The 22,735-nt window shown below is 37.8% G+C and overlaps 1 protein-coding gene and 1 long non-coding RNA gene across 4 annotated transcripts; one reads left to right on the top strand and one right to left on the bottom strand.

The window, feature by feature from the left end:
* Positions 1 to 127: 127 nt before the first annotated feature.
* On the top strand, positions 128 to 22,014 carry LOC145554084 (uncharacterized). Of its 3 annotated transcripts, XR_014090116.1 has the most exons (8): positions 128 to 230; positions 941 to 994; positions 1,062 to 1,184; positions 13,645 to 13,750; positions 13,879 to 13,948; positions 16,098 to 16,171; positions 16,562 to 16,693; positions 19,344 to 22,014. It is a non-coding gene; the product is annotated as an uncharacterized LOC145554084 (long non-coding RNA). The 3 variants fall into 3 exon arrangements; XR_014090115.1 differs by having other exon boundaries at positions 13,645 to 13,948; XR_014090117.1 differs by lacking the exons at positions 13,645 to 13,750; positions 13,879 to 13,948.
* Positions 1,430 to 20,914, bottom strand: LOC103473561 (5-hydroxytryptamine receptor 4). The gene is made up of 6 exons (XM_008423890.3): positions 20,833 to 20,914; positions 19,984 to 20,145; positions 19,352 to 19,552; positions 17,941 to 18,094; positions 16,557 to 17,212; positions 1,430 to 2,111 (listed from the first exon to the last, which is right to left on the bottom strand). The coding sequence occupies exons 1-6, from the start codon at positions 20,853 to 20,855 to the stop codon at positions 2,018 to 2,020; spliced, it is 1,290 nt and encodes a 429-aa protein (XP_008422112.2). The 5' UTR covers positions 20,856 to 20,914; the 3' UTR covers positions 1,430 to 2,017.
* Positions 22,015 to 22,735: the final 721 nt, after the last annotated feature.

Here is a 22,735-nt window from a genome sequence, read left to right as displayed (position 1 = left end):
ATTAAGTTTCTAAATTGTGTTTTTCGATATTTAGCAGAATATCAACAAAGTGCAGAGCAAATTTTTAATGGAAACGCAGTGTCAGGATGTCACAGCTGACATTCATTCTGCTAATTAAGCTCACCTACTTTCACGCCAGTAATCACATTCCCCAGTTTCTCATGTAATGCTCTTCTCTACTGGTTTCTATGGTTGATCTTTCCCTGGCTCCTGTGACTCCCCCATGTTTTGTAAGTTTTCTATCCCCCCTGACTCCTCAATGGCAAACATGACACTGTAGTCAGTTGTTTTAACTACTTTTAAAGATCAGTTTTCTTCTTTTTTTTTTGAACAGAAGAGCAAATAAATGGCTAAAAATTTTGATTGATTTGGGAAACATTCTGTTTCACATGGCAGCCACTGCTCACATGCATATTTCTCAAACAAAATAAGACAACTCTTGTTTTAAAGCTGTAGTTCAGCCGCCTGACCTCTTAATGTGTTGAATTAAATAAGAGACATTTTTCCCCTCTCAGTGGACCGATTTGTTGAAAGAAAAGGCAGCTAGGTCGTGGTTCTCACCAAAATAGCAACACTACTGGCTTCCTTCGGTCCTTAAAAGGACAAACTATTGGCTTTGTGTTTTGTATGGTTAAAAATATCTTTCTCTTATTAGCACCACCTTAGAGTAAAAACCAAAATAAAGCACTAGCTCTGTGGGACTGTGAGACAAAGCCTTAGTATTGAGATAAGACACATCAAAGTGTGCAGGAGTGAAATGTTTTTAGAAGGGTAATGCATTCCTTCTTCTGATGTATGATTGCAAGAAGGCTCTGGGTTATTTCCAATCGGGAAATCAGTTAAAAAATATTTTATCACTGCTGCTCTCTTCATTTTGAATTAAAATCAATTTTTGAGAAAAGTTTTGACAGTTCCTCTTTGCAATCTCCATTCTCTTCAGTTCTTCCTTTCTGAAGACTGACATGACCGTGGAAAAACGTTGCTACCGAGTGTGGTGAGTCATTTGTCTTGATTTGACCACAATCATCCTGCTGAAAGACCTAATAGCAATCCATTTTCAGTTTTCTGGCAGAAGTCACTGGATTTTTATTTAGAACCTCCGAGGATTTGAAAATTTCCAGACACTATGTACTCTTAACATATCGCCTTTGGAAGAGAAGCAGAACCTCTACGACACCTAACAGGTAGCATCCCCACATGTTACTCCTTTTTCATGGAGACTCACCTGGAGTGTTTGCTAGGAGAAAATAAATGTCAATCTTGGTATCATTTGACTACGCCACATAGTTTCAGTTAAAGTTGTGTCTTGCAGCAGCGTTTGGTTTGTGATTGTAGGAGCTAAGGCTTTTCCTGCCTTGTAGATGGAGTCCAATGGAAAAAGTGAGATGAGAGTTGAAGAATAAAGAAAAAACTGGCATGAATCAATGGATTGCTTTTTATGCACCTTAAAATTCATAATTTGGGAGATGTTTTGTGGGAGGGAGACAGTCGGAGTTCAACCAGACATCAAAAACCTAGCGGAGGTAAACCCTTGTTATTGCTAAGATACATTCATTCATCAGTTTTTCACTGTCAATTATTAATTGAAATATCATATTCTGCCTTCCCATTTAGGAAGAAGGAGATCAATGGTTGCTTTACTGCCATCTAGTGCTCAAAAATCACATTGAGTTTGTACATTTCAAAATATAAAAGGAAAGCGTAACATCTGATCTCCATTTCAACCTTAATATGCTTTATGCGTGCCTCAAAAATGCACTTATATCATACTTTTTTGTTTTATTAAACAGATTTTTTAGAGTAGCAGCAGTTGTCTTTGTATGTCACATTCTGTAAGCAGAGTTCATCTTCACTGAGCTATTATGAAACAGCCAAGGATCATGAGTGAACTGCATCTCTATGGAAAGTCAGCTAGCATTAAAGTACACTGTTTAAGATCACAGACGCCAAGACATTGGAGTTAAATGTCCCCCAAATCTGATGAGCAGTTCACAGTTCTGTTCCCATAAAGTTATCCTCATAGGGTCCCAAGAGAGTCCTGAGACTCTTGTTCGTTGGCAAGGATTGTCTGGCCATTATCGCTGTAGCTTCTGTTTGGCAGGAAGGACAGTCTGAAAGAGACAAAAAACTTTGTTAGTCCACATTAACCAAGTCTTAATGCAAGAAAGTAGGCTTTAAGTTATAAACACCTTTCAAGAAAACCCTTCCAGTTATTGTAGAGTTCTGGAAATTTTGATTTCTATAAACTACTGTCGTAGAGATCTTGGTAGGAATGGAACTGGGAACAGTAATGGGGAGAAGTCATGGGAAGTCGAATCAAACTCGCTGGGAATTACTGACACATTTAGCAGAACCACCTTTAGCAGATTTATCTTGAGTTTTCCATTTTCTGCATGCCTTTATTATTCTCAGCTATTGTGGGTAAATTTTGACACACTCATTTCCACAGCATTGCTGTTATTGGTTGAATGATTCAGTTTGGATGAAGCTTCAACAGAGATGGCCTCACACTTGACCCCAAAACTCTTTGGTTTTCTCCAAACATGGCTCCCTATAATTGGTTAAACATCTCCAATATGGTCTCACTTGTTGTTAAAGGACATTCTTCCAGAGGTCTTGTGATTAAATCGGATGCAACATGACACTCCGGAGTCATGAACCCATGTTTGTCTTAGAGAGAAGAGGCTTTCTCCTGACACTCCTTCCAACTGATACATTCTTCTCCATCCCTTCTCTAATGGTCCAGTCATGGAAATGTAGTATTTCACTGGTCAGCCTGAGGCATGTTGGGTCTGAGAGGAAACTCCTGGATTTTTTCTAATTTTTCTGTAGATTGCACTGAGTTTAAGTTCACATTTTGGACTACTCCCGGGAAAACTGAAAAATTCCTTTAAAATTTCCTAGTTGCGAATAATTTTTCTAACTTTATTAACTAACTTGAGAAAGTTTAAAATGTACCTTTATTTTTTTTCTTCCCAGAAAGAAACTAACAACCATTTCTCTTCTCTAGACATTATTTTTGCCGTCTTTAAAATAGAAATAGCGTCGTACAGTAGGGACATTTCCACATCTTTATACTCCAGATCAGCAAACTGAAAACAGAGCTCAAATCTGCTACCCTCCACAAGAGATGCAAAGAACACGATCATCCAGCCATCTGTTAGTTAAAAAAAAACTAACATTAATATTTTTTTCAAACGGTTACATGAACACTTTCTTGGAATTACATTTGATCCTAGTTGTAGCGCCAAAACATCGTGCCCATTAGTCAGAAGCCCACTTTATGTTTGACCTCCTGGATACTTTTAAGGCTATGATTCAGTCTTTTATTTTTAATAGAGTAAAAATAGAAAACTAGATATATTTTAAGAAGGGTCTTGACGATAAAATGTGAAAAATCTGTTAGGATCTGAAAACTAACATATAAACCACACATGCCCTGCTTTCTCAGAAAGGAAGCTACATAAGTTATTTATTAACTAGGTTGTTTAAAAGAGACAGTCCACAAAAGTAAACCTAATGCCAAAACAAATAGACCAAAGGTAAACAGGTAGACGGTGTGTTTGAGTCGCACTCTAAAATATGTGCATCATTGATGCGGTTATTAATGTAGAAAATAACTCAATGACGTTATAATAGTTGAGCTGGTGCACAGAAATGTCTTGATGTGGCTTTAAGGATAAAAGAAACAAATGAAGTTATTGAAACGTAATGACCAAAATGGACTCATGTCAAGGTTCCACTTGGAGAAAACAGACAAAACATTTCTCACAAACAAAAGTAGCAAAGAAGATGATGCAAACAAAACGTTTATCGTGACCCAAATCTGTCAAGTTGGTCATGTTTTGTTTAGGTTCAATTGGGATTCTCCTTCTTGGTTTCTGTCTCTCTTTTGCCGAGTCAGCACTCTTGCAGGGAGACGATGTCACAAGTGTCCAATCAGTAAAACAAAAGCAGACTTTGGTTGCTTCACACAACCAAGACAAAATGTAGTTTCTTAATTTTTTTATTTTTTTTTACCACATTCTTGAAGAGAAAGGAACGTAAATAAGAGTTGCAGTTGCCTGTGTATTCAAAATGTCCAAACATATAATCATTCATTAAAAAAATTAAAAGACAGACTTGCATTTCACAGTCACAACACAACAATCATGATGTTTATTTTAAAAGCTTTGTTTGAATGTCTGCATCAGAAATATAAAAACAAAATGATTCAGACGAAACTCTTTTTGAGCCGGATGCTAATATGGGTCAACAAGCTAATCTAAAAGGTCAAGCATTGACATTTTCAAAGTACTTGTATATAATTTCAAACGGACATTTACTAAAGATAATCTACTTTTTCTCACTACCTGACATTAAATCAGATTAAACATGACACTTTTTTTTTCTTTTCCTAAAAAAATAAAATCGAATCTCAGCAGAAATTGCATTTAATAATGATTGTCCTATCGCTATAAGATGCAAGTCCTACTGAGACATGGGTTAAAATATGGGACAGTTGAAGGCAGTATAAAGTCAGTTCTGTGAGTTTTATTTGTGGCCCAAAAGTATCTGTCATCCACATCAAAAGAGAACATTTGTACTTTTAAAAAAATGAACAGGGGACAGGAATTTTCCGAATCAAATGTGTCAGCATCAGTTTATGAAAAAAAGCATGGCTGACTATATCCTGGGAGTTCACTTAACATGGTGGTGACTTGTCTCGCAGCACGTTTTTGTAATTTTAAATCACTTTATGTTGTTTGTGACGTGCCAGCTGTCACTTGCTGTACAAATTCAGATTTATGCAGAACAGCTGAGGCTGCTTTCTACGCTCTTTTACTGGCAGTGAGAAACGGGAGAATCTTTGCCCTTGTGGTATTTCATTAATTTGTCTCATGGGAAGAAAAGGGCTCTTAAAATTCTAATAGTAATGTAGAAAACGTCCTCTTTGAGCCCTTTTAGACAGCCTAAAATTGCAAATGCGGAGAATTCTTTCATCCTACTGAGTTTAAGGCATTATAAATTGTAATATTTGTGCAATCTGTTGGTTTAAAACAAAACAAACAAAAAAAAAACAACATTTTTCTTTGCAGTAAAAGCCAAAAGTTGTTGGGAATCCAGATACTTCAAATGAAATAATTGTTCATGTCTTTACACTGAAAACATCAACATTTCTGTCGTTTGTGAACAAAACATCAACTGATCTGTTATGTGACCTTTGAAGGAGATCAAGACGAGATAAGAGGGGAGCTTTGTGTTCCTTTAATTTTGTCCCACTATGGTTTGGGAACATTAAATAATCAAATTGTGTCTCATCATCTTTTAATGCTGAGGCAATGAGACGGGATAGACGTGGCGGTGGGTTGATGGGGAAATAAAAGGAGACAAGTTGTGTTTTCCCACAAGAACAGAGAAGCAGTTTAGCAGAATAAAAGCAGGCCTAAGCATGATGAGTAGGTGGCCTTTTTAACAGTCTTTGCAGTTGCATGCAAAACATATATCACTTATGTTTGGGAAATACCTTTTTCACTAAACTAGCTTGTGTAAAAGCACAACGCTAATATTTTTACATACTGACATGACAGTAATATAACAAAATGTTTTGTAACTTTTTTCCCCCCCTAAACTTGCCTCTACCACACAGAAAAACAGAGATTGGAAGATGGCTACTGAGATAACAACCTGTTATCATCAGGATGTTTTTTTCTCTCTAGTCTTGGCAACAAGAACAGAAAATAACCACTCTTCCTTCAAGAAGGCTTGGATAATGAAGTATCCCAAGTAGATACTAACATCGTAAGGGTGCACCCAAGACTGATTTTGAGTAAAAGTCGGTTGTAGTCCTGTTTACTGTTCAACTAAAATGATAGCAAAAAAAGCAGGTCACAAAATATTATTCTTAGGAACCATGCTTTAAAGTTTCTTTTTAAACATTGTTGCTAACTCTAAACAGTGAACATAATCATAAGTGCATTTCAAATAACAGGGTTCAGTGCAGTTTATGAATTTCATTGACTGAGATTTCTGTTTGTTTTTTGCTGAAGTCGGGTTCTTGTATGCAAGGTTTATGTGTCAGTGATTTTTTTATTTTTTTTTTTAGGGTTATTGCTTTATATCTTGTATTGTACCAAATAATCCAAAGTACTTTTAAGAAGAGAGGGTAAGAAGGTCAATAAGCTGCGGTCCAATCATCTTGCAACAACACTTGTATAAATGTCATATTTATTACGCATGCCAAAATAAAACGGAGGAGCATGATAGAGTAGATTAGTAGTTTAAAACTTCACCACTAGATGTCACGAAATCCTTCATACTGCTCCTTTAAATAAAAGAGCACACAAGTCTGCCTTAACATAATTTATATTATGCATAGAAATGCAATCATCTCTCAGTTCATAAATTCAGACAGAAGTCTCTCATACTAGATTTTAGTTGCATTTCCCTCAGCTGCAATACGTGATGCACGTTTAAATGTAAAATTTTCAGGAAGTCAGTTGGCATCACGTGTGTAGCTATAAAAAGTTATTGCTCGCCACTGTGGGCAGTTAATGCTGCCGTTAGGTGTGAACGATTTCAAAGTTTCTCTATAAACATCACAAAAAACAAATCTGAACACAGCTGGGTTATAAAAGTTAAGGGTAAGTCATCAAAATATGCTGTGGAAGTTAACTTGCCCATTAACTTGGGAATAAGAGGAAAACATATCCACATATACTTTTGATTCTCTTTAATATTTTTAATAAGCGCATTATTATAGATAGACTGCAGAAGAATCTAAAAAAGACCACTTGCATAGAATTATTTATGTGTCACAACACACACTGGCACAATTTTTTGCAGCTAAACAAATCAAAAATGCTTTTTGCACATGCAACACTGGCCTAACTGGGACTGCTCTCAAAAGGAAAAGCAAGTCTGGAAAAGGTTGTAGCTCAAATTCTTCATGGAAAGGAAACTTCAACAATGACCAACAAAACTATAAACAGAATAATTTATCAGTCCGCACTGGTTTCTGGGTTTCTGGGGCAGAAAAGTCTCTGGACAGATCACAAGCGTCTTTCCAGCGTCAATAACAGCTTTATTATTGTTTGCTTCAAATTACTTTAAAAGAATTCAGCTAAACTTGCTAGTAAATCAATATAATCTAAAAAGCCTACAATCATTGCACACCATCATCATTAAAAAAATGCTTTGACATTTGTTTGTTTTCCATTCCCTCATACCTGTTTTTGTCATTCTAAAAATTAATGTATGGAAATGTGGATCATTAAAAAAAAAAAAAAAAGTTTAAATTTTCTACAGTTTAAAGTTACTTTTGTCCATATCCCTGTTCTCGGCTGTGTCTCCTGTCAGAGATCAAAAGAAAAGCCGCTCCTTTCTCCAAACAGGCCTGGTGTGCTCAGATAAGGCCAAAAAACGATTTTATCTGCCAGGATTTTCTTCTTGATCCTCTCCCATTCCACTACCAACTCACTTCCTGCTTATAGATGGACAACTCGATAACAAGCAAAATCCTTTAGAGATTTTTTTTTTGTGGCATTTCGATGTACAAAAGATTCTACATAAGGGCATTGAACCGATGGTTGATCTTATTTGCATTTGTTCAATCATTCTCAATTTTCTTCACATTTGGGCTTAAATTTTACCTAGTTTAACTTCACACTCACTGCACATTACTGGAAAAAGCACTCAGGCTCTGTTGTAGTACTTTGATCTCAGTCATTGGACAGCTATCATTTATCCCTGCAAGTGTTGCTTACATCATTAAAACAGGTGACAGGTAATCATTTAGAAAAGTGCTTTGGAGTTTTGTAAGTTTAAGCTTGATGTTGCAGATTAAAAAGCTAAACCAGTGCTAAATATTAATAAGCTACATGCCTATGCACCAATCAGGCTTTCTAACCAATGTGTGAAAAACCGGCCTGTCCTGATACCATCTCTTGGAAAAAGCTGAAACTTATTAGAAGCTGTCTGCACCTTATACCAGTCTCAGAAAAACGTGCAGAAAAGCAAAATCAAGGCTGGATCGAGCCGGTCTGCCAGCTCAAAGGTGTCCGTCGTTCACCCATTGGAAGATTTTTTTTTTCAAGATAAGATGTCTGGGTCCTATTTGTGTGGATCCAAACTTCATCTGGTTTTGTTAGACCAGAACACCGCTGGCCATAATTCTGCTTCTTAAATATCAATTTGTTTTCATGTGTAGATTTATGTTGGAATGTGGTGTGGTGATTATCCTGACATCTGAAAGGTCTCTGAGTATCTACACAATTATCTGAAATAAGCTACATATTTTTCAGACAATACGAGCTGCTCTGTGAGCATGTGTTAAAGCAAGAACGACACAGGATTTTTAAACGTGTGAAACTATAGACTCCTAGAAACCTACAGCTGATTTTTATGGGCCTCAGTAGAATCTGATAGGTAGACTTTGCATTTGAACTACTGCCTGAAAACGCACACAGCTTAATTCAGATTGCCAAACAAACATCACAGCGTAGCTGGACACAATTTGGAGGCGTGTACGCATCTTCACCAAGAGGAGTACATTTTTAGCCCTACTTTTTTTAATAATGTCTATAGATTTTTTTTTTGCTGTGGTTAGTTGCCCCCGGTGGTGCATTAACATCAGATAATAAAATATAACTTGCCAGTTAGTTGTACCCTAAACAAGTTTTCAATGGATTTTATGAATGAGATGAAGATCTGACATAAATGTGGGGTCAGATCGAGGATGATCAGGAGACTAGGTAACATATGCTTTCTTCCAGGTTGAACTTGAGTTTGGGCCACCACAATCTCAGATACATTCTTGCATTTTAATTGGTTGAGGGGCAACAGTAGGACGGGGTCCCTTAAGCACTGTTCATGCAAGAACCACCAATGAAACCCTGCGTTATGCATGGCATGGTATATTTTGGAGTGCACTGTTTTCTGTACCAGCAACGTGGCTAAAGCCGTTCATTTATCAGAAGCTAGAGCTGTGGCAGCATGTGGTATACTTGAGAGCTGTGGTGGCTGGAGTGCTACAATAACTCACTCGGAGTGCTGCCAGCACAATGCCCCAAAATTAAACTCATATTTGCTTTGGCATGCAGGTAGACTTTACTGAACTGGGAGCACAATGATCAATTTCCTCAAAAACATTTCGCCTGCATTCAACAGAACTGAACTGAACTGCTCTGCATTTTATCTGCTTCCGAGGGGAAAGTTTCTCCTGCTGAAGGTTTAAATAAAAAAAAAAAAAAACATGATCAGAGAGACAAAACATGAAATAAACTAAATAAATCTTAAGAATGTCTGAAATTTAAACTGAAAATAAACTGCGGCTGCACCGAGTGCACAGGCTCAGTGCCTGTATTTTTGTCAGATTTAAACTGAGCCCTTCACTCGTCAGCTTCAGATGCCCACAGTTACAGACTTTTTTGTGCAGACTGAGAAATGTAAAGTATGTACTTCACCTGAAGCTAAAATAGGCTGAATGGTTAAAGATTCACTAGTGACCCCTGTGTGCACCACTGAAATACAGTTGTGATTGTTTGGAGTTCAACAAACTGGGAGGAATGAAAAAAGTGGAAGATCTTTAGTGTTTCCTGTTTGCATTGATTCATCATAAAAAATGGAATCTAGTCTATTTGAAGTTACCAAATGTGCAGTGTCCAGTAAGAATCAATAGTCTGATATTACAGGACACTTTAATTTCCAGCGCAGTTTTGGGATTATTAATAAGAAATCTATGAAAATGTTTACAGAAAGTCCTGAGAGGTTAGGGAACTTGTATGCTCTATAGATTGTGTGCAGTAATGATGACCGGCTTACATCAATACTGCTATTGGTTCTCATTTGCGTAATACTATTTGAACTCTAGATGGCACTTTATAAGAACTTAAGCGTCTACTGGTGCTTTTATTGAAAATGTTCTGCTCGATTAAGGATGTAGTACCAGCCCTGTCACTACAATTGATTTAAGCCAAAAAGCCAGAAAGCAGCCAACTGATTCCCACTGCTGTTACAGATCAAGTATCATAGCAACCTGAACTCTGCAAATTAAAATTAAGCAGACATCTGTTTTATTACTAGCTGTTACTGCAGTAGTTTGGTGTGGAGTGCTCTTTATATTCTAGCTTAATCAGTACATTTTCTGCTATCACACATAATGAAACACATTGATCAGTGCATGCCTTCTTTTAAGTGACAGTGGTATGTATAACTTTCTACTTTACACACAAATGTCTATACTGTGACAGTTCAATACATTTACCTTAACCCCTCGTTAGTGTTTGCACTTCATACTCCAAATTTTCAAGTGAGACTTCTCTCTCAATCTGAGCCATATTCACATTCAGCACAAAATGTTCTTATCCCTTTTTGTTTAAATTCTCTTTTCCCTGGAAACAGGGGGGAGATAAGTGCAAAGAGATTTTCAGACATGTTGATCCATGTCTCAACAGGTCTGAAATTACATAAATACAACCAATGAAATAAATTCTGCATGCTTTTTATTTATTTTACAATTGAACAGTAAATGTTCAAATAAATATCCACACTTATCCTTTTGAGGGCTATCCATTAAAGAATGATTCCGTCTGGTTTCCTGAGTTTAGATTTTGCCCATTCCTGAACAGCTCTTCAATTTCTTTGCAGCATGAAGCTCAGCTTCTCCTGCTCTTAAGAATTATGAAACATAACATTTTTGGAAAGAGAAGAATTCCTACAAAGAGAGTTTAAGAATTTAGTTTCCAAGTTACATGGCTTCTGTACTCTGGTACCTTCTGTTCAAAAACTATAGAAAAGTTAGTAATACTTTTTTTTTTAAATTTTTAGATAACAGTTATTTGAGTCAGAGCTGAAGGGGAACTTGCAGAGAATCACAAAGATCCTGTTACTGGAACAATTTGACAGTCTTGATTTGACGCTTGGTATTTTTCTCGCTCATCTGACACTCGGAGAGACAAATTATCATGTCTGTTTCTCTTTCTCCAATGTCCAAACCACAAGAATTACACACTTTCTCAGGCAAACAAATTGCAAAACTGGTAAGGGTTACGATTATGTAGGTTAATGTAAAGCATGCTTTCTTTTCACAATGTTTTAATTTATGATGTTGGCATACATTCAAAGTGCTAAATTTAGCTTCTCTGACGGAGATAAAGACGTGAAGGGTGAGTGTACAGAAGCCATTTGAGAGAAATCGAGGATAACCTCGTATGTCATTAAACTAAGAGGGGAACTGCAAAACTGAAACACAAAGCAGATTATGAAATTCCCCCAAAATTGATAGAATTACTTGTTACAGAAACAGAGAAAAACTGCAGGCCGCCTTTGATATTTAATACTCAAAATTAACCTTTCAATAATTCTACCTTAACCCCCAACTCAAAAGTGTCCTCAGAGCTGCTCAAATGTCTGATGTAAAATTATGGGACCCCAATGAATTAAGCACAGACTTTTATACTCTTTAATCAGAAATGTGCAGTGTAGAGTGTAGATAAAAGACCGATCCTTGGGGAGATGTTTTTTAAACCTTGAACCTTGTTGCATAAGTGTGCACACCCTTAAACTAATGGTTTGTTGAAAGCATAATTTTAGCTGTCTTTGTTTGACTGACATGCTGACTTAGCAATATTTGCCCAGACTCCCTGACGAAAGGTTTCCAAATGTGTTTGATTGAGAGATCAAACTCTTAATACATTTTCTGTAAGATGCGGTTCTGGGCTCTGGTAAGTTGCTGCAGTTGATGATTTGGATGTAAGCTTGGGCTCACTGTAATGTTGACCGATGAATTGAAAATGTCAGCTCTGACTGGTGACAGAAACTGCTCTATTTCACTGCAAGCGTGGTATTCATGTTTAACCATAACTTCTGAAAGGTTCCAGTTTGGTTTTATCAGAGCATAGCACATTCTTCCTCTCTGGATGTTTCAGCCTGCCCTCGAGCTCTGACAGCCAATGTATACGTTAAATTAACAGAAACTGAAAACTACATGCTGTATATGCACACGCAAAAAGTTGTGCCAAGCCTTTTTTGTGCCAAGGAGTTTGAAAGTCTCATTTTTCTGTCGGGAGGTAGGAAAATAGATTACATCAGCAGCAGAGTTCGGATGCATCCTGGACAGGTCGCCAGTCCATCACAGGGCTAACAAGTGTGCACACACACACGTGCTGGAATTTATGAGGACAGTGTATAAAAACACGTCATAAGAGCCTGCAGTGTGATCATCTGTCTCCCTTTCTTTGTCTGACGTTTCCTTCCATATTTCCATGTTCCTGGTCTTTCTCTCTCTCTGTTCCATCCTCATCTTCCTCTCTTAGTCATTTCTTCCAGCTCTCTGCCTTCTCTCGTGTCCTCACTGCTCCCTCTTTTCCTTTTCTGTTTATCTTTTCCGCTCTACCTCCCCCTTTTTGTCCAGTCTTTTGCGTTCAAGCATTGTATCAAGTTCATTAGCAATGCCAACAAGTCAAACTACCTTACCTGCAGAGGCCCAATAGTCTACAGACTATTGGGCCTCTGCAGGTATTGGGCCTCTGCAGCCCAATACCTCTAATAAATCTAGTGCAACTATTTGCCTTCAAAAGTTTCATATTTGGTGAATATAATTTGACAAGATGCTCAACATTTCTGTTTATTTCTTTTATTTCCATGTTGGCATTCTCATAAAATGACTATTTTTCTCCTAGTACTACAACTTTATTCTGGTAACATTAACGCCTTCTTCTCCCATGATTTCGACTTCCTTGACCTACAACTATTCTTGTTTTACTACAACTGTATTCTTGTAGTATTACAACTTTATTCTCTGAATTAAAAAAAAAAACTGTCCTTCGTAGAGCTGACCTCAAAATCAAAGTCTCTAAAACAGACAATCCCCAGAGACGTGGTGGTGGCAGCCTCATGCTGTGGGAAAGCTCTTCTTTAATAGAGACGGAGAAGATGGATGGGAGCTAAATTCGGGCCGGACCAGGAAGAAAACGGGCTAGAAGGCTCAAAAACACAAGTGTGGCAGAACTTCACATTCCAGCAGGACACTTACCACACACAATGGAGGGATTTGGATCAAAGTTGTGATTCTGGGTCATTCTAACATATGACTATGTGTTAGACTGGCCGAGTCAAATTCCACTCTAAAATCTAATTAACTGTTTGGGGCAAAGCTTGAAAATGTTGCTCGGAGATGCTCTCCATTCAGTCTGACTTAGTTTGAGCTACTTGGCAAATTTCTGTCTGGAAATGATCAAAACGGATAGAAACTCATCCTTAAACTAGCAGCTGCAGTTTCAGGGACATGTTTCTACAAAGTATTGAACCTGGATACAAGATTCAGGTTCAACACAATATGTGAAAACTGTGGATCATTTTTTGTATTTTAATGTAATGGTCCATCACATAAAATCCCCCAAAACAATAAAGTTTGGGGTTGTACGTAGCAAAATGCAGAAAGATTCAAGAGGTATGAATACTTTTTACAATACACACTGTATGTCAGCATTTCAGAGTACACAACCAAATGTCTCACTCTGTGCGAACCACAAACAAAGAAATACTATCATCAGGACAAGTAAACTTAACTATTTGTGTATTCTAATGACATTAGCACAAGCCTATCAACTTTTAAAATCTGCCTACAGGCAAAAAGGTAATGAAAACACTTCTGTTCCTTTGCAGTGACAAGAAATAGATGGAAAAACACCAAGCTGACTCAACAGACCCTCAGCACTCCAAGCCTGCCTTAAAGGCCTAAAGCTCCCTGATAAAACACGACAGTATTCCTGTAATTTGACTTTCCAGTGTCATGTCGGCAGTAATCTGATTGAGTTCGTTTTCCATCACGGACGGATTTTAAGAGACGACATCAGGCTGGAGATAAGGCTGGTTGTCTTTACTGTTTTCTACACACAGATGAAGAGCCCAAGGAAATGTGTACAGAGACGGTGGAGAAGCATAAGCCCACACAAAATAGGTATTTCAGGTAAAAGTTCTAAGACTAGAGCAGAGATATCGGCTCTGCCGCTGTGTATATATACACTCACAATGACAGCTGAAGGAAAAATATGAGAGGGAATTACATAAATAGGTTTAATAATTACTAAACTAAAAATGTAAAGTGTCAGAATGATACTTCAAGATGCTCTTTTGGCTGTGGGAAGCCTCAGGTGTCTGTACTAGGACTTCTCCTTTTCTTTTGGGATTTATTTTTGAGGAAATTTTGAATTAATTTCCATTGTTATGCTGATTACTGTCAAGTCTACATTCCAGTGAAAAGATAAGCAACGTAAAAATAAGAGTAAACACTAACATTTATAGCCAGAGCTAGTTTGGTAAACAGCCTGTACTTTTACACAACTTTATGAAGTCCACAGGATCCCAAAGTGAGCTGTTTGTTCTTCTGTATGAGTTTTTGTGTTGTCCAACATTGTCCAACATTGTTTATATGTCTGTTTTATTATATATATATATATATATATATATATATATATATATATATATATATATATATATATATATATATATATATAATTTACTTTTTTATTTTTTACTTATGCAGTACTCTGGTCAAGCTTTTATTGTTTTCAAATAATATAAATAGACTGAATTGGATATTAGTGTAGCACACATTTCTGTACCCTGCACACGTGTTCAGTGAATCTGTCATCAGTGTGTGACTATAAGTGATCATGCGCTCGCCTTTGTTTCTCTCTGAGCGTGAAGCACTTGTAAAAATGTTAGACAGTGCAGACACATAAAGGCCGACTCCTTCATCATCCACCCGACTCGAAGAAGCAGAAAAGCTAAACTCAGCCTTCAGCTAAATCACCAGCATTATCACAGATCCTGCTGTGGAAAATCAGCTATACAGGAGGTGTGATTCATAAAGGTATTTGCTAATAAACATTTATGACGCGCACAGTGATTCCATTTGTCATGATGCACTCGAGATAAAATTACTTGACCTCTATCCTATTTTGTCACCACGTAACCAGAAACACCAAAGTAGATTGACTTAATTTTAACGTGACAGACCAAAAATAAATTATGCATAATTTAGAAAAGGAACTGTGCACGTGGTTTTAAAAATCATTTCCACATATCAAACAGAAAAGCTTTGCGTCCATCTGTGTTCAGCCCACCCCTATGCAGAAACACCTAATGTTGCAATTACAGCTACTGTATACATCAAATTTAAAACCAGCTTCTGCAACAAAAAAATGGCAAAAATATCTAATGTATAATTGGTGATTACATAAATATTCATCCCCTAGGTGACTCACCTAATTCTATACAAGTCCAGCCCTTTGTGCTTGTAGTCCAACAATGAATGGAATACAGATCACCTGACTGCAGTCGATATGTCTTAAATGATTGCTAATTGCTAATATACATTTATGACGCGCACATAAATGTCTGCAAAAGACAGACTATGCAAGTCTGTCTTTTGCAGACTTGCATAGAGTCTGCAAAAGACATGCAGACTCCATGGTCAAGAAGAAGAAAGTTCTTTAGTCTGATGAGACCAAAATTGAGCTTTTTGGCCATCAGACCAGATACTGTGTTTGGTGGACACCAGTCAAAACCCAGACGTCAGTCCAATACAATTTGTTGGAGGACTTAAAAAGTGCTGCTCACAGCCAATTCCTACGAAACATAAGATTGTGAATGGCTTTGTGAGGAGAAATGGAGTAAAATTACAGCATCCAGATGTTCAAGCCTGATTAAGGCCTGTCCACAAAGACTCTGTGATGTCACTGCAGCTAAAAGTGGGTCTACTAAATACAAACTGGAAGGGGGTAAATATCTATTTGACTTTCATTTATTATTTTGTAGAACTCAGTTTTAGCTTAAAATTTTATTATTGAAAAAGCCAAATTTCATTGATCATGATTGGGGTGAATAGTTTTAGGTACTATTTACTTTACAATAATATACTTGTGTTGCCTTGATGAACGTGATGTTTAGATTTGTTTCTGATTGAAGGAAGAAATTATTTTCTCTTTGCCACAGGCCTGTAGGAGACAGACACCCACATGCAGATGCTCACTCTAACAAGCCCATTTACACCTTTCCTCTCACACACATAATTACTGCTCTGACAATAAACTTGATGTGCAATTATATTTCAGAAATGCAGCCTCATGCTGCGTTCCAGTTATCTGGGAATTGGGAACTTGGAACTGGATTCACTGCCGGATCCAAGGTAACTGTTTTAGTCAAGAAGTCGGAAATTCAACACGGTGACACCTACAAACATTGTTCGCAATGACTCTTACAAACATAATTTTAAGCTTTGCTTCAGTAAGCAAACACAACTTTCAATTTGTTCAGTTTAGAGTTTCAGGGGCTGCAGGCAACATTGATTTTAGATTCACTTTTATATGCGTGTCTTGTAAAATGCACACGTTTCCACTACGTCTTACTGCTGTTCATGTGAGATGCGACCATAATGAAACGCAAATTCAACTTTGGAAGGCTACGCAATATAATTTTCTGACTGGGAAGTAGGACTTTTCCAACTCTGAGTACAGCTGGAACCCAGAATCTTTAAATGTGGTGGTGGTGTTGTTTTTTTTCCTGTGTTTTACCTCAGAGCCATGGAGGTCCCATTGACCGACGGGACGGAGGCCCTGCTGAGCCCATTGGAGCAGATCCCCTGCTGAGTGTAACGTTCGTCTCCGCAGCAGAGAATCGCCAGGAACGCCCTTCGAAAAGCCTGGTTCAGGTAGGCGTACAGGAAGGGGTTCAGTCCTGAGTTAATGTATCCCAGCCACAGCCAGGCTGTCCACACCTGCCAGGGTACAGAGTAATTAATGAAGGGGTCCACCACGTTCGTGATGAAAAATGGCGCCCAGCACAGGGAGAAGCAGCCCATTATGATCGCCAGTGTCTTTGCTGCCCTCGTCTCAATGCGCATGCGTCTGTGTCTTCCTTGAGCCTGTTCTGAGGACAAGGACACAGTCGCTGTCCTCAGGCCGTAGTGATTCAGCGGACCCGAGGAGGTGGAAGACCGTATGGTTAAGACGTGGTCCGAACATGTAATCGGGACGGAGCCGGCACGTTGCAGAGTCTCTATCTGCCTGACGTGGACCATGGCGGTGACATAGATGCGGTGATAGGCCAAAACCATGAGGGCCAGGGGTATGTAGAAGGCAACGGCAGAGCAGATCAAGGCGTATGGCTGGTTGACCAGAAACACACAACTTGTGTTGGAGCCTCCCGAAAGGGATTGTTTCTCTTCAATCTGACAGGAGACAAAGAAATAATCGTGATATATTCTATATGGAGAGGATTAGTTTAGCTAAGAATAAACACAGGAACTCTGGAGAGACCCACGCTGACAGTTTCCATCATTTATTCCAAACAGCCTGAAGAAACAGTTATGTTAAAAGCCATAATAAAAAAGTACTTAGTAATATCCTTTTCAACTAAAAAAGGTTTAGTCTGTCTGGCAAGTTGCCCTGAAACTGCTAAGAAACAACAAGGGATAAATAAAAAATGCACAGGTGGAGCAGATCCTCAATATGTAAAAACAATTTAATATAATCCATGGTTTCTAGGCAAATTATTCACAACTCTGTCATTTTTTGGCATTTTGACAAGCCTCAGTTTAGTTGTCTGGAATTTTCCAAGATATTCCAAATGTAGTGGATAATAACAAAGAAGAAATATGACACAGAGATATATATTTTTTTAATAATCTGAAAATCACAGGGTGCATTTGTATTCACACATGTGGCTTTAATTTTTTGACTACAGCATTCCTGTCTCATCGCAGAAGGAAGTAAAGACAACAAGTCAAAGAAAAACTGAATATGAGCCAATGATCTGGCTCATGCGTCTGCCTTTGGCAATCTGTGACATGCCAAAGCACAGAAATTATTGTTGTCGCCAATCTTAACAGCAAAGGCAAGATAATCACTATTTTCAACACCTTTTCAACATTTCCGATCTTAGCTACTGGGAACTCACAATGTTCTCTATCCCAATAGTGTTCCACTTTTGCATGATGGGTAGGAAGGAGATAAATGTGGGGATGACCCAGCAACCGATGAGCATAAGTGCCACTCGGACTGGGGTCATCTTAGATCTGTAGACCAGCGGCTGGCAGCAGATGGCGTAGTATCTAGAAAAACAAACACAGATTTGCACATTTTACACTGTGTTAAACAGGCATTGATCAACATTGAATGCAATTTACACATAGAACTCATTTAATAATATGAACATTGGTTTTCAAAATGTGGTGCTAACTAGCAAAATGGGGTGGAGGCAGACAACTACATTTTTTTAAGTTGTAAAACTGGAGCTAAAGTTTAGAGTCCCAAAGCTGTGGATCAGTTGTTTCCATGGTGACAAACTGAGCTACGGGACGTTATTCTGTATGATGCATTCATACTCGTCCTTTCGAGAGAATTGATTTAAAATCAGTTCAATTCATTCAAATAAAATCCAATTATACAGATTTGGAACAACTTACATGTAGTCGCATTGAGTAATACAATTAAGTCAAATTTGCTTCATAATTCACTGTCAGTTAGTAAAAGCATATCTGAGTAAGCCAAAGTGAGTAGATTAAGACGTTTCTTTGACTTTTCACCAGTTCTTCATCCCGAGGAACCGAATGGAAAGGAATTACCTGCTTGTAACAGGAAGAAACCACCAGCAGAACCAGAGCCAGTGTAAAAAAAAAAAACAAGAAACACAGCTAAACATAAACACGTGTACTTTTTATGGGAAAGAAAATAAAAATCAGTACACATAGTTCATGGCCATGTATACACCATTAATAGCTCTGACCAGATAAAAGAGGCAGCTAGCAAAAGGCTACAGGGCCAGGCATCCTTTCTATAACAAAAAACAGGAAGAGAAAACAAAGTTAATAGCATCAGCTCTGTCAGCACATGGGAAGGAGTACTTTCTATGAGAAAGAATACACAGAATTAATGGCACCATGAGCTCTACTAATAGCACTACCTGGTAAAGAAAGACAGGGAGCTTGGAGGACATTCTAGGAAAGAAAAACATGAATTGTTCAAAAAGCAAATGGTGGCAATAGCTCCATCAATGATGTGTTCAAAGAAAGAGACACCGCTCTACACAGAATATCTGGGCCTGCTGTACCTTCCTTTGAAAGAGAAACGAATGAAAGAAATTAGAATAGTTAGAATAATGAATATTTCATTTTCTTTGTGCTAAAGAGAAACATTGCAAATGACAAAAGTACTTGGTTGGCAAAAAAAAAACAAGCGTACACAAAATTAATGGCATCAACAGTGCCATTAATGATTCCTCCCCTCAAAAACCATCCAGCATGTTGGAGTTTTAGAAGAAAACATGTGTTTCAATTCTCCTGTGTTGTGTCCTTGTCGCAGACACAGACCTGTCCAGTGCAATGCAGCAGAGGTGAAGGATGGATGCTGTGGTCAATAAAACATCCAGAGAGGTTCGCACCAGGCAGAAAATTTCTCCAAAGTGCCACTGGCCGGTGGTTAGCTCGATGGCAGCAAGGGGCATCACAAACAGCGCAACCAGCAGGTCAGCGAACGCCAGAGAGACGATGAAGAAGCTGGTCTTTTTTCGCCTAAGAGGAAACAACAAAACAGGAAAGCCTACTCAGGAACATGAAGAATAAATATCAGTTCTAGTTCTTTGCCAGGGTTCCTCAGCGCTCTTCCTGAGGAAGGTACAGCAGGCCAAAACGTCACACTTTCCAAAGTGTGTGAAGTTTGGATCTCAAATCGTCGGATCGATTTGAGAATGGATAGACACAAGTCTTAGACATTGGGACAGAGAATAAATAATTCAAGTACAAATACTTTTCTTTACCAGGTACTTTTCTCTTAAATTCCAGACATTTTCCAAACAAATTTTTGTATCTAATTAAAAACAGATATGAAGGTGTCTAACTGCTGTTCGCATCCTACCAGCTGCAGGCTGACTTTACTTATTTACTTGAGAACTTCAACGCTTCTTCCACTTCAGGAACCAAACAACAACCCAAAACAACCTCACCTCAGGTGCCTGTCCTTGCAGAGAGCAACCATAACCAACAGGTTGCCAAACACAGTCAAAATAATGATGACGGAAAGGAAGATGGTGAGAAAAATGGTCTCCCAAGAGCTCAGGAATCCTTGCTGCTCCTGCTGTCCATTATTTATCACGTCGTCCAAAAAACTGCGAGAGGAATAAGAAGTGACAAAATAAAACATTTTAAAATGCAGACGCATCAGGATGAAGCATCAGCATGATTTGTAACAAAAAAAAATTTCTCTACAATGACAGAATTGGATTGTACGACGTGGATTTTGGTAAAAGGAGCGAGTAAAAAGTATTAACAACAAGCATTCCAATAGTTCCAATAAATGTGATCCACAAGGATGGATTAGTGCTAAGTATTTTCATGTGATTGAATTTCCCAGGCAATCTAGACTGAAATCTAATTAGAGAATCTGTGGCAAGACTTGAAAAACCGATGTTCACGCACAAGAAGAATGGAACCAAATCTTATTCTATGGATGTTTGACGCATATGGAGGCATCCACTAAAAAAAAACCTGCTGCTGTTACTGCATGTGCTTTGTGAAAGTATTGGCTCGAGGAAGCTGAATGCATATCTGTGACACACTTTTCAGATTTTAATCCGTAAAAAAATAGTTAAATAAAACCTATCTCATTATTCTTTCACTTTACAATCCCAATCTAATCGTGAGCCGATAAAATACAGCTAAGTTTTGTTCTTAACCTGAAAATATGTAAAGCAAATCTAACTGATAAGTTAGCAATAATTAGTCATGTGAATCAATAAATGTGTGTGTGAAATAATCAAAATCCACTGGATCCAGTTGGATCTTTTTAGACTTACTGCTGAGGTGATGCTGTGGCCATCCCTAGTCATCTGCACCGAGGTCAGCCGAGGAGAGTCCTCATCACCCCATGCTACGGCCCTGATGGTACACACACCATACACACACACAGCCAGACAGTAATTGTGTTGGCTCCTGCTACAGGTCTGCATTTTTCCTGCAAATAGCAGCCAGCGTGCATCTGTAAACTGGCTGAATGTCTTGCTCTTCTTGTGTGTCCGTCTTGTGGCAGCATAAAGAAGTTAAAAATGTAACATTTGCAGCTAAAAATAAGAAGCGGGATCACAGCTTTATAATGTGTGATGTTTATAGGGTATTTAGACTGTGAAAAGCAGCAGCTGTGTCCGCCAGAATAAATCAACCTGTTAGCTTCTCTTTAGAGGTCATATTAATAGCCTGATAATTTAATAGGGCAGTGCTTTAAAAAGTGTCATGAAGGAAAAAATCCTTCCTTCCTCATTCCTGTGCCACCAAAGGTCAAAAGTCAGAAATCTGCCACAAATGGGGAATTTTAACAGCTTATAACAACATATGTTTAGACACAGAGTATCTATATCATCTCTCACCTGGAAACAGTTTATTTTTCTCAAATAGATTTGCTGTAGATCACCAGACTTCATCTACAGTCCAGGACTTTTTCCCATAAAGGAATAATATGGCAATGAGTCTCGTAACTATTTATTCAGGCTTTAAAAATTAATTTAAGCATGACGAGAAGTCATTTAGTTGATTCAAAAGTAGCTGAGGTCAGGATGTATTTATAAACCTGAGGTCAAACCTGAATGTGTTTTAAAGAAGCAGCTTTTATTTTTGTTCTACTTTTCACTGACGCTGACCTCATTTATCAGTACAAATCTTGGTTTTGTCTAGCGATTTGCCACTGTGTGTTTTTAAATCGAACATTAGTTTAGCTTATTGATCTGTTTCTAACCAAAAATAAAAGCAAAATTCTAAAAGAAAGAAACAAAACGTGCTAACCAGACCAAAAGCACAAGGTGAAATGTGCTTTGGGATATGTAAAACATACCAAAATCAAACAATCAATAAAATCTATGAGTTATCTGATATCTGATATCTTTTCAGACAACCCTCATTTATGTACAAAGTATAAGATAACATTTGTCTGATTTTTTATTTTTTTATTTTTTTTTTAAATAAACTCAAAATAAGTGCGGAGGCTGGATACTGTTTTTGATCCATTTATTGACTAAATGTTGTGCAAGTTCATAATTTGGATGCCTTAAAATACACACGACACTAGAGAAAGCATTCAAAGATTCAGTTTGACAGAGTGAAACATATTTTAAGACTTTCACTGGAAAAAAATATGTACACTGTGAGAAAATAAATGTGATAATAGTAATAACTCCACTGTAATGATGTCCACTTGTTACTTATTTTTACATACCATACAAATCTTAATAACTGTGTTTAATTTGTAAAGAATAATTATGATGCATAACATCCCTTGAGTCTAACTTACAAGGTACACAGTAATTACATGTTTATGCCAACAGTAAACCTGCCATAAAATGTAACATATATTTAAAACCCTTCAACATTTTCATTATATTTTGTGTCAAATTATCAGCAACAGAAATATTGTGACAGCAGCAACTTTTGTTTCCTGTAAAATTTGTCTCCTGCAACATTTCAAAAAATGCCTCATCACTTATATCCATATTGGAAAAATACTAAAGCTATAATAGCATCCTTTGTAGAAAGGATTATCATGTTACATTAAGCGTCTGTTCGTGAGGAACAGCAGCGAGGGCTTGTTTGACTGGCTTGTGGGAATCTTATCAGCTTTAAGCACCTATTACAACATCATTGTCTCTCCCGTTTTATGGCGACTCTCTGGTTTTATCTCGCTCGAGGGTCCGTATCGACACCTGATGGACT

This window comes from Poecilia reticulata, chromosome 12 (assembly GCF_904066995.2).
Source record: "Poecilia reticulata chromosome 12, P_reticulata-male-v2, whole genome shotgun sequence".
NCBI lineage: Eukaryota > Metazoa > Chordata > Actinopteri > Cyprinodontiformes > Poeciliidae > Poecilia > Poecilia reticulata.
The sequence above is the reverse complement of the archived record's forward strand: the minus strand, read 5'-3'. Positions and strand labels throughout refer to the sequence as shown.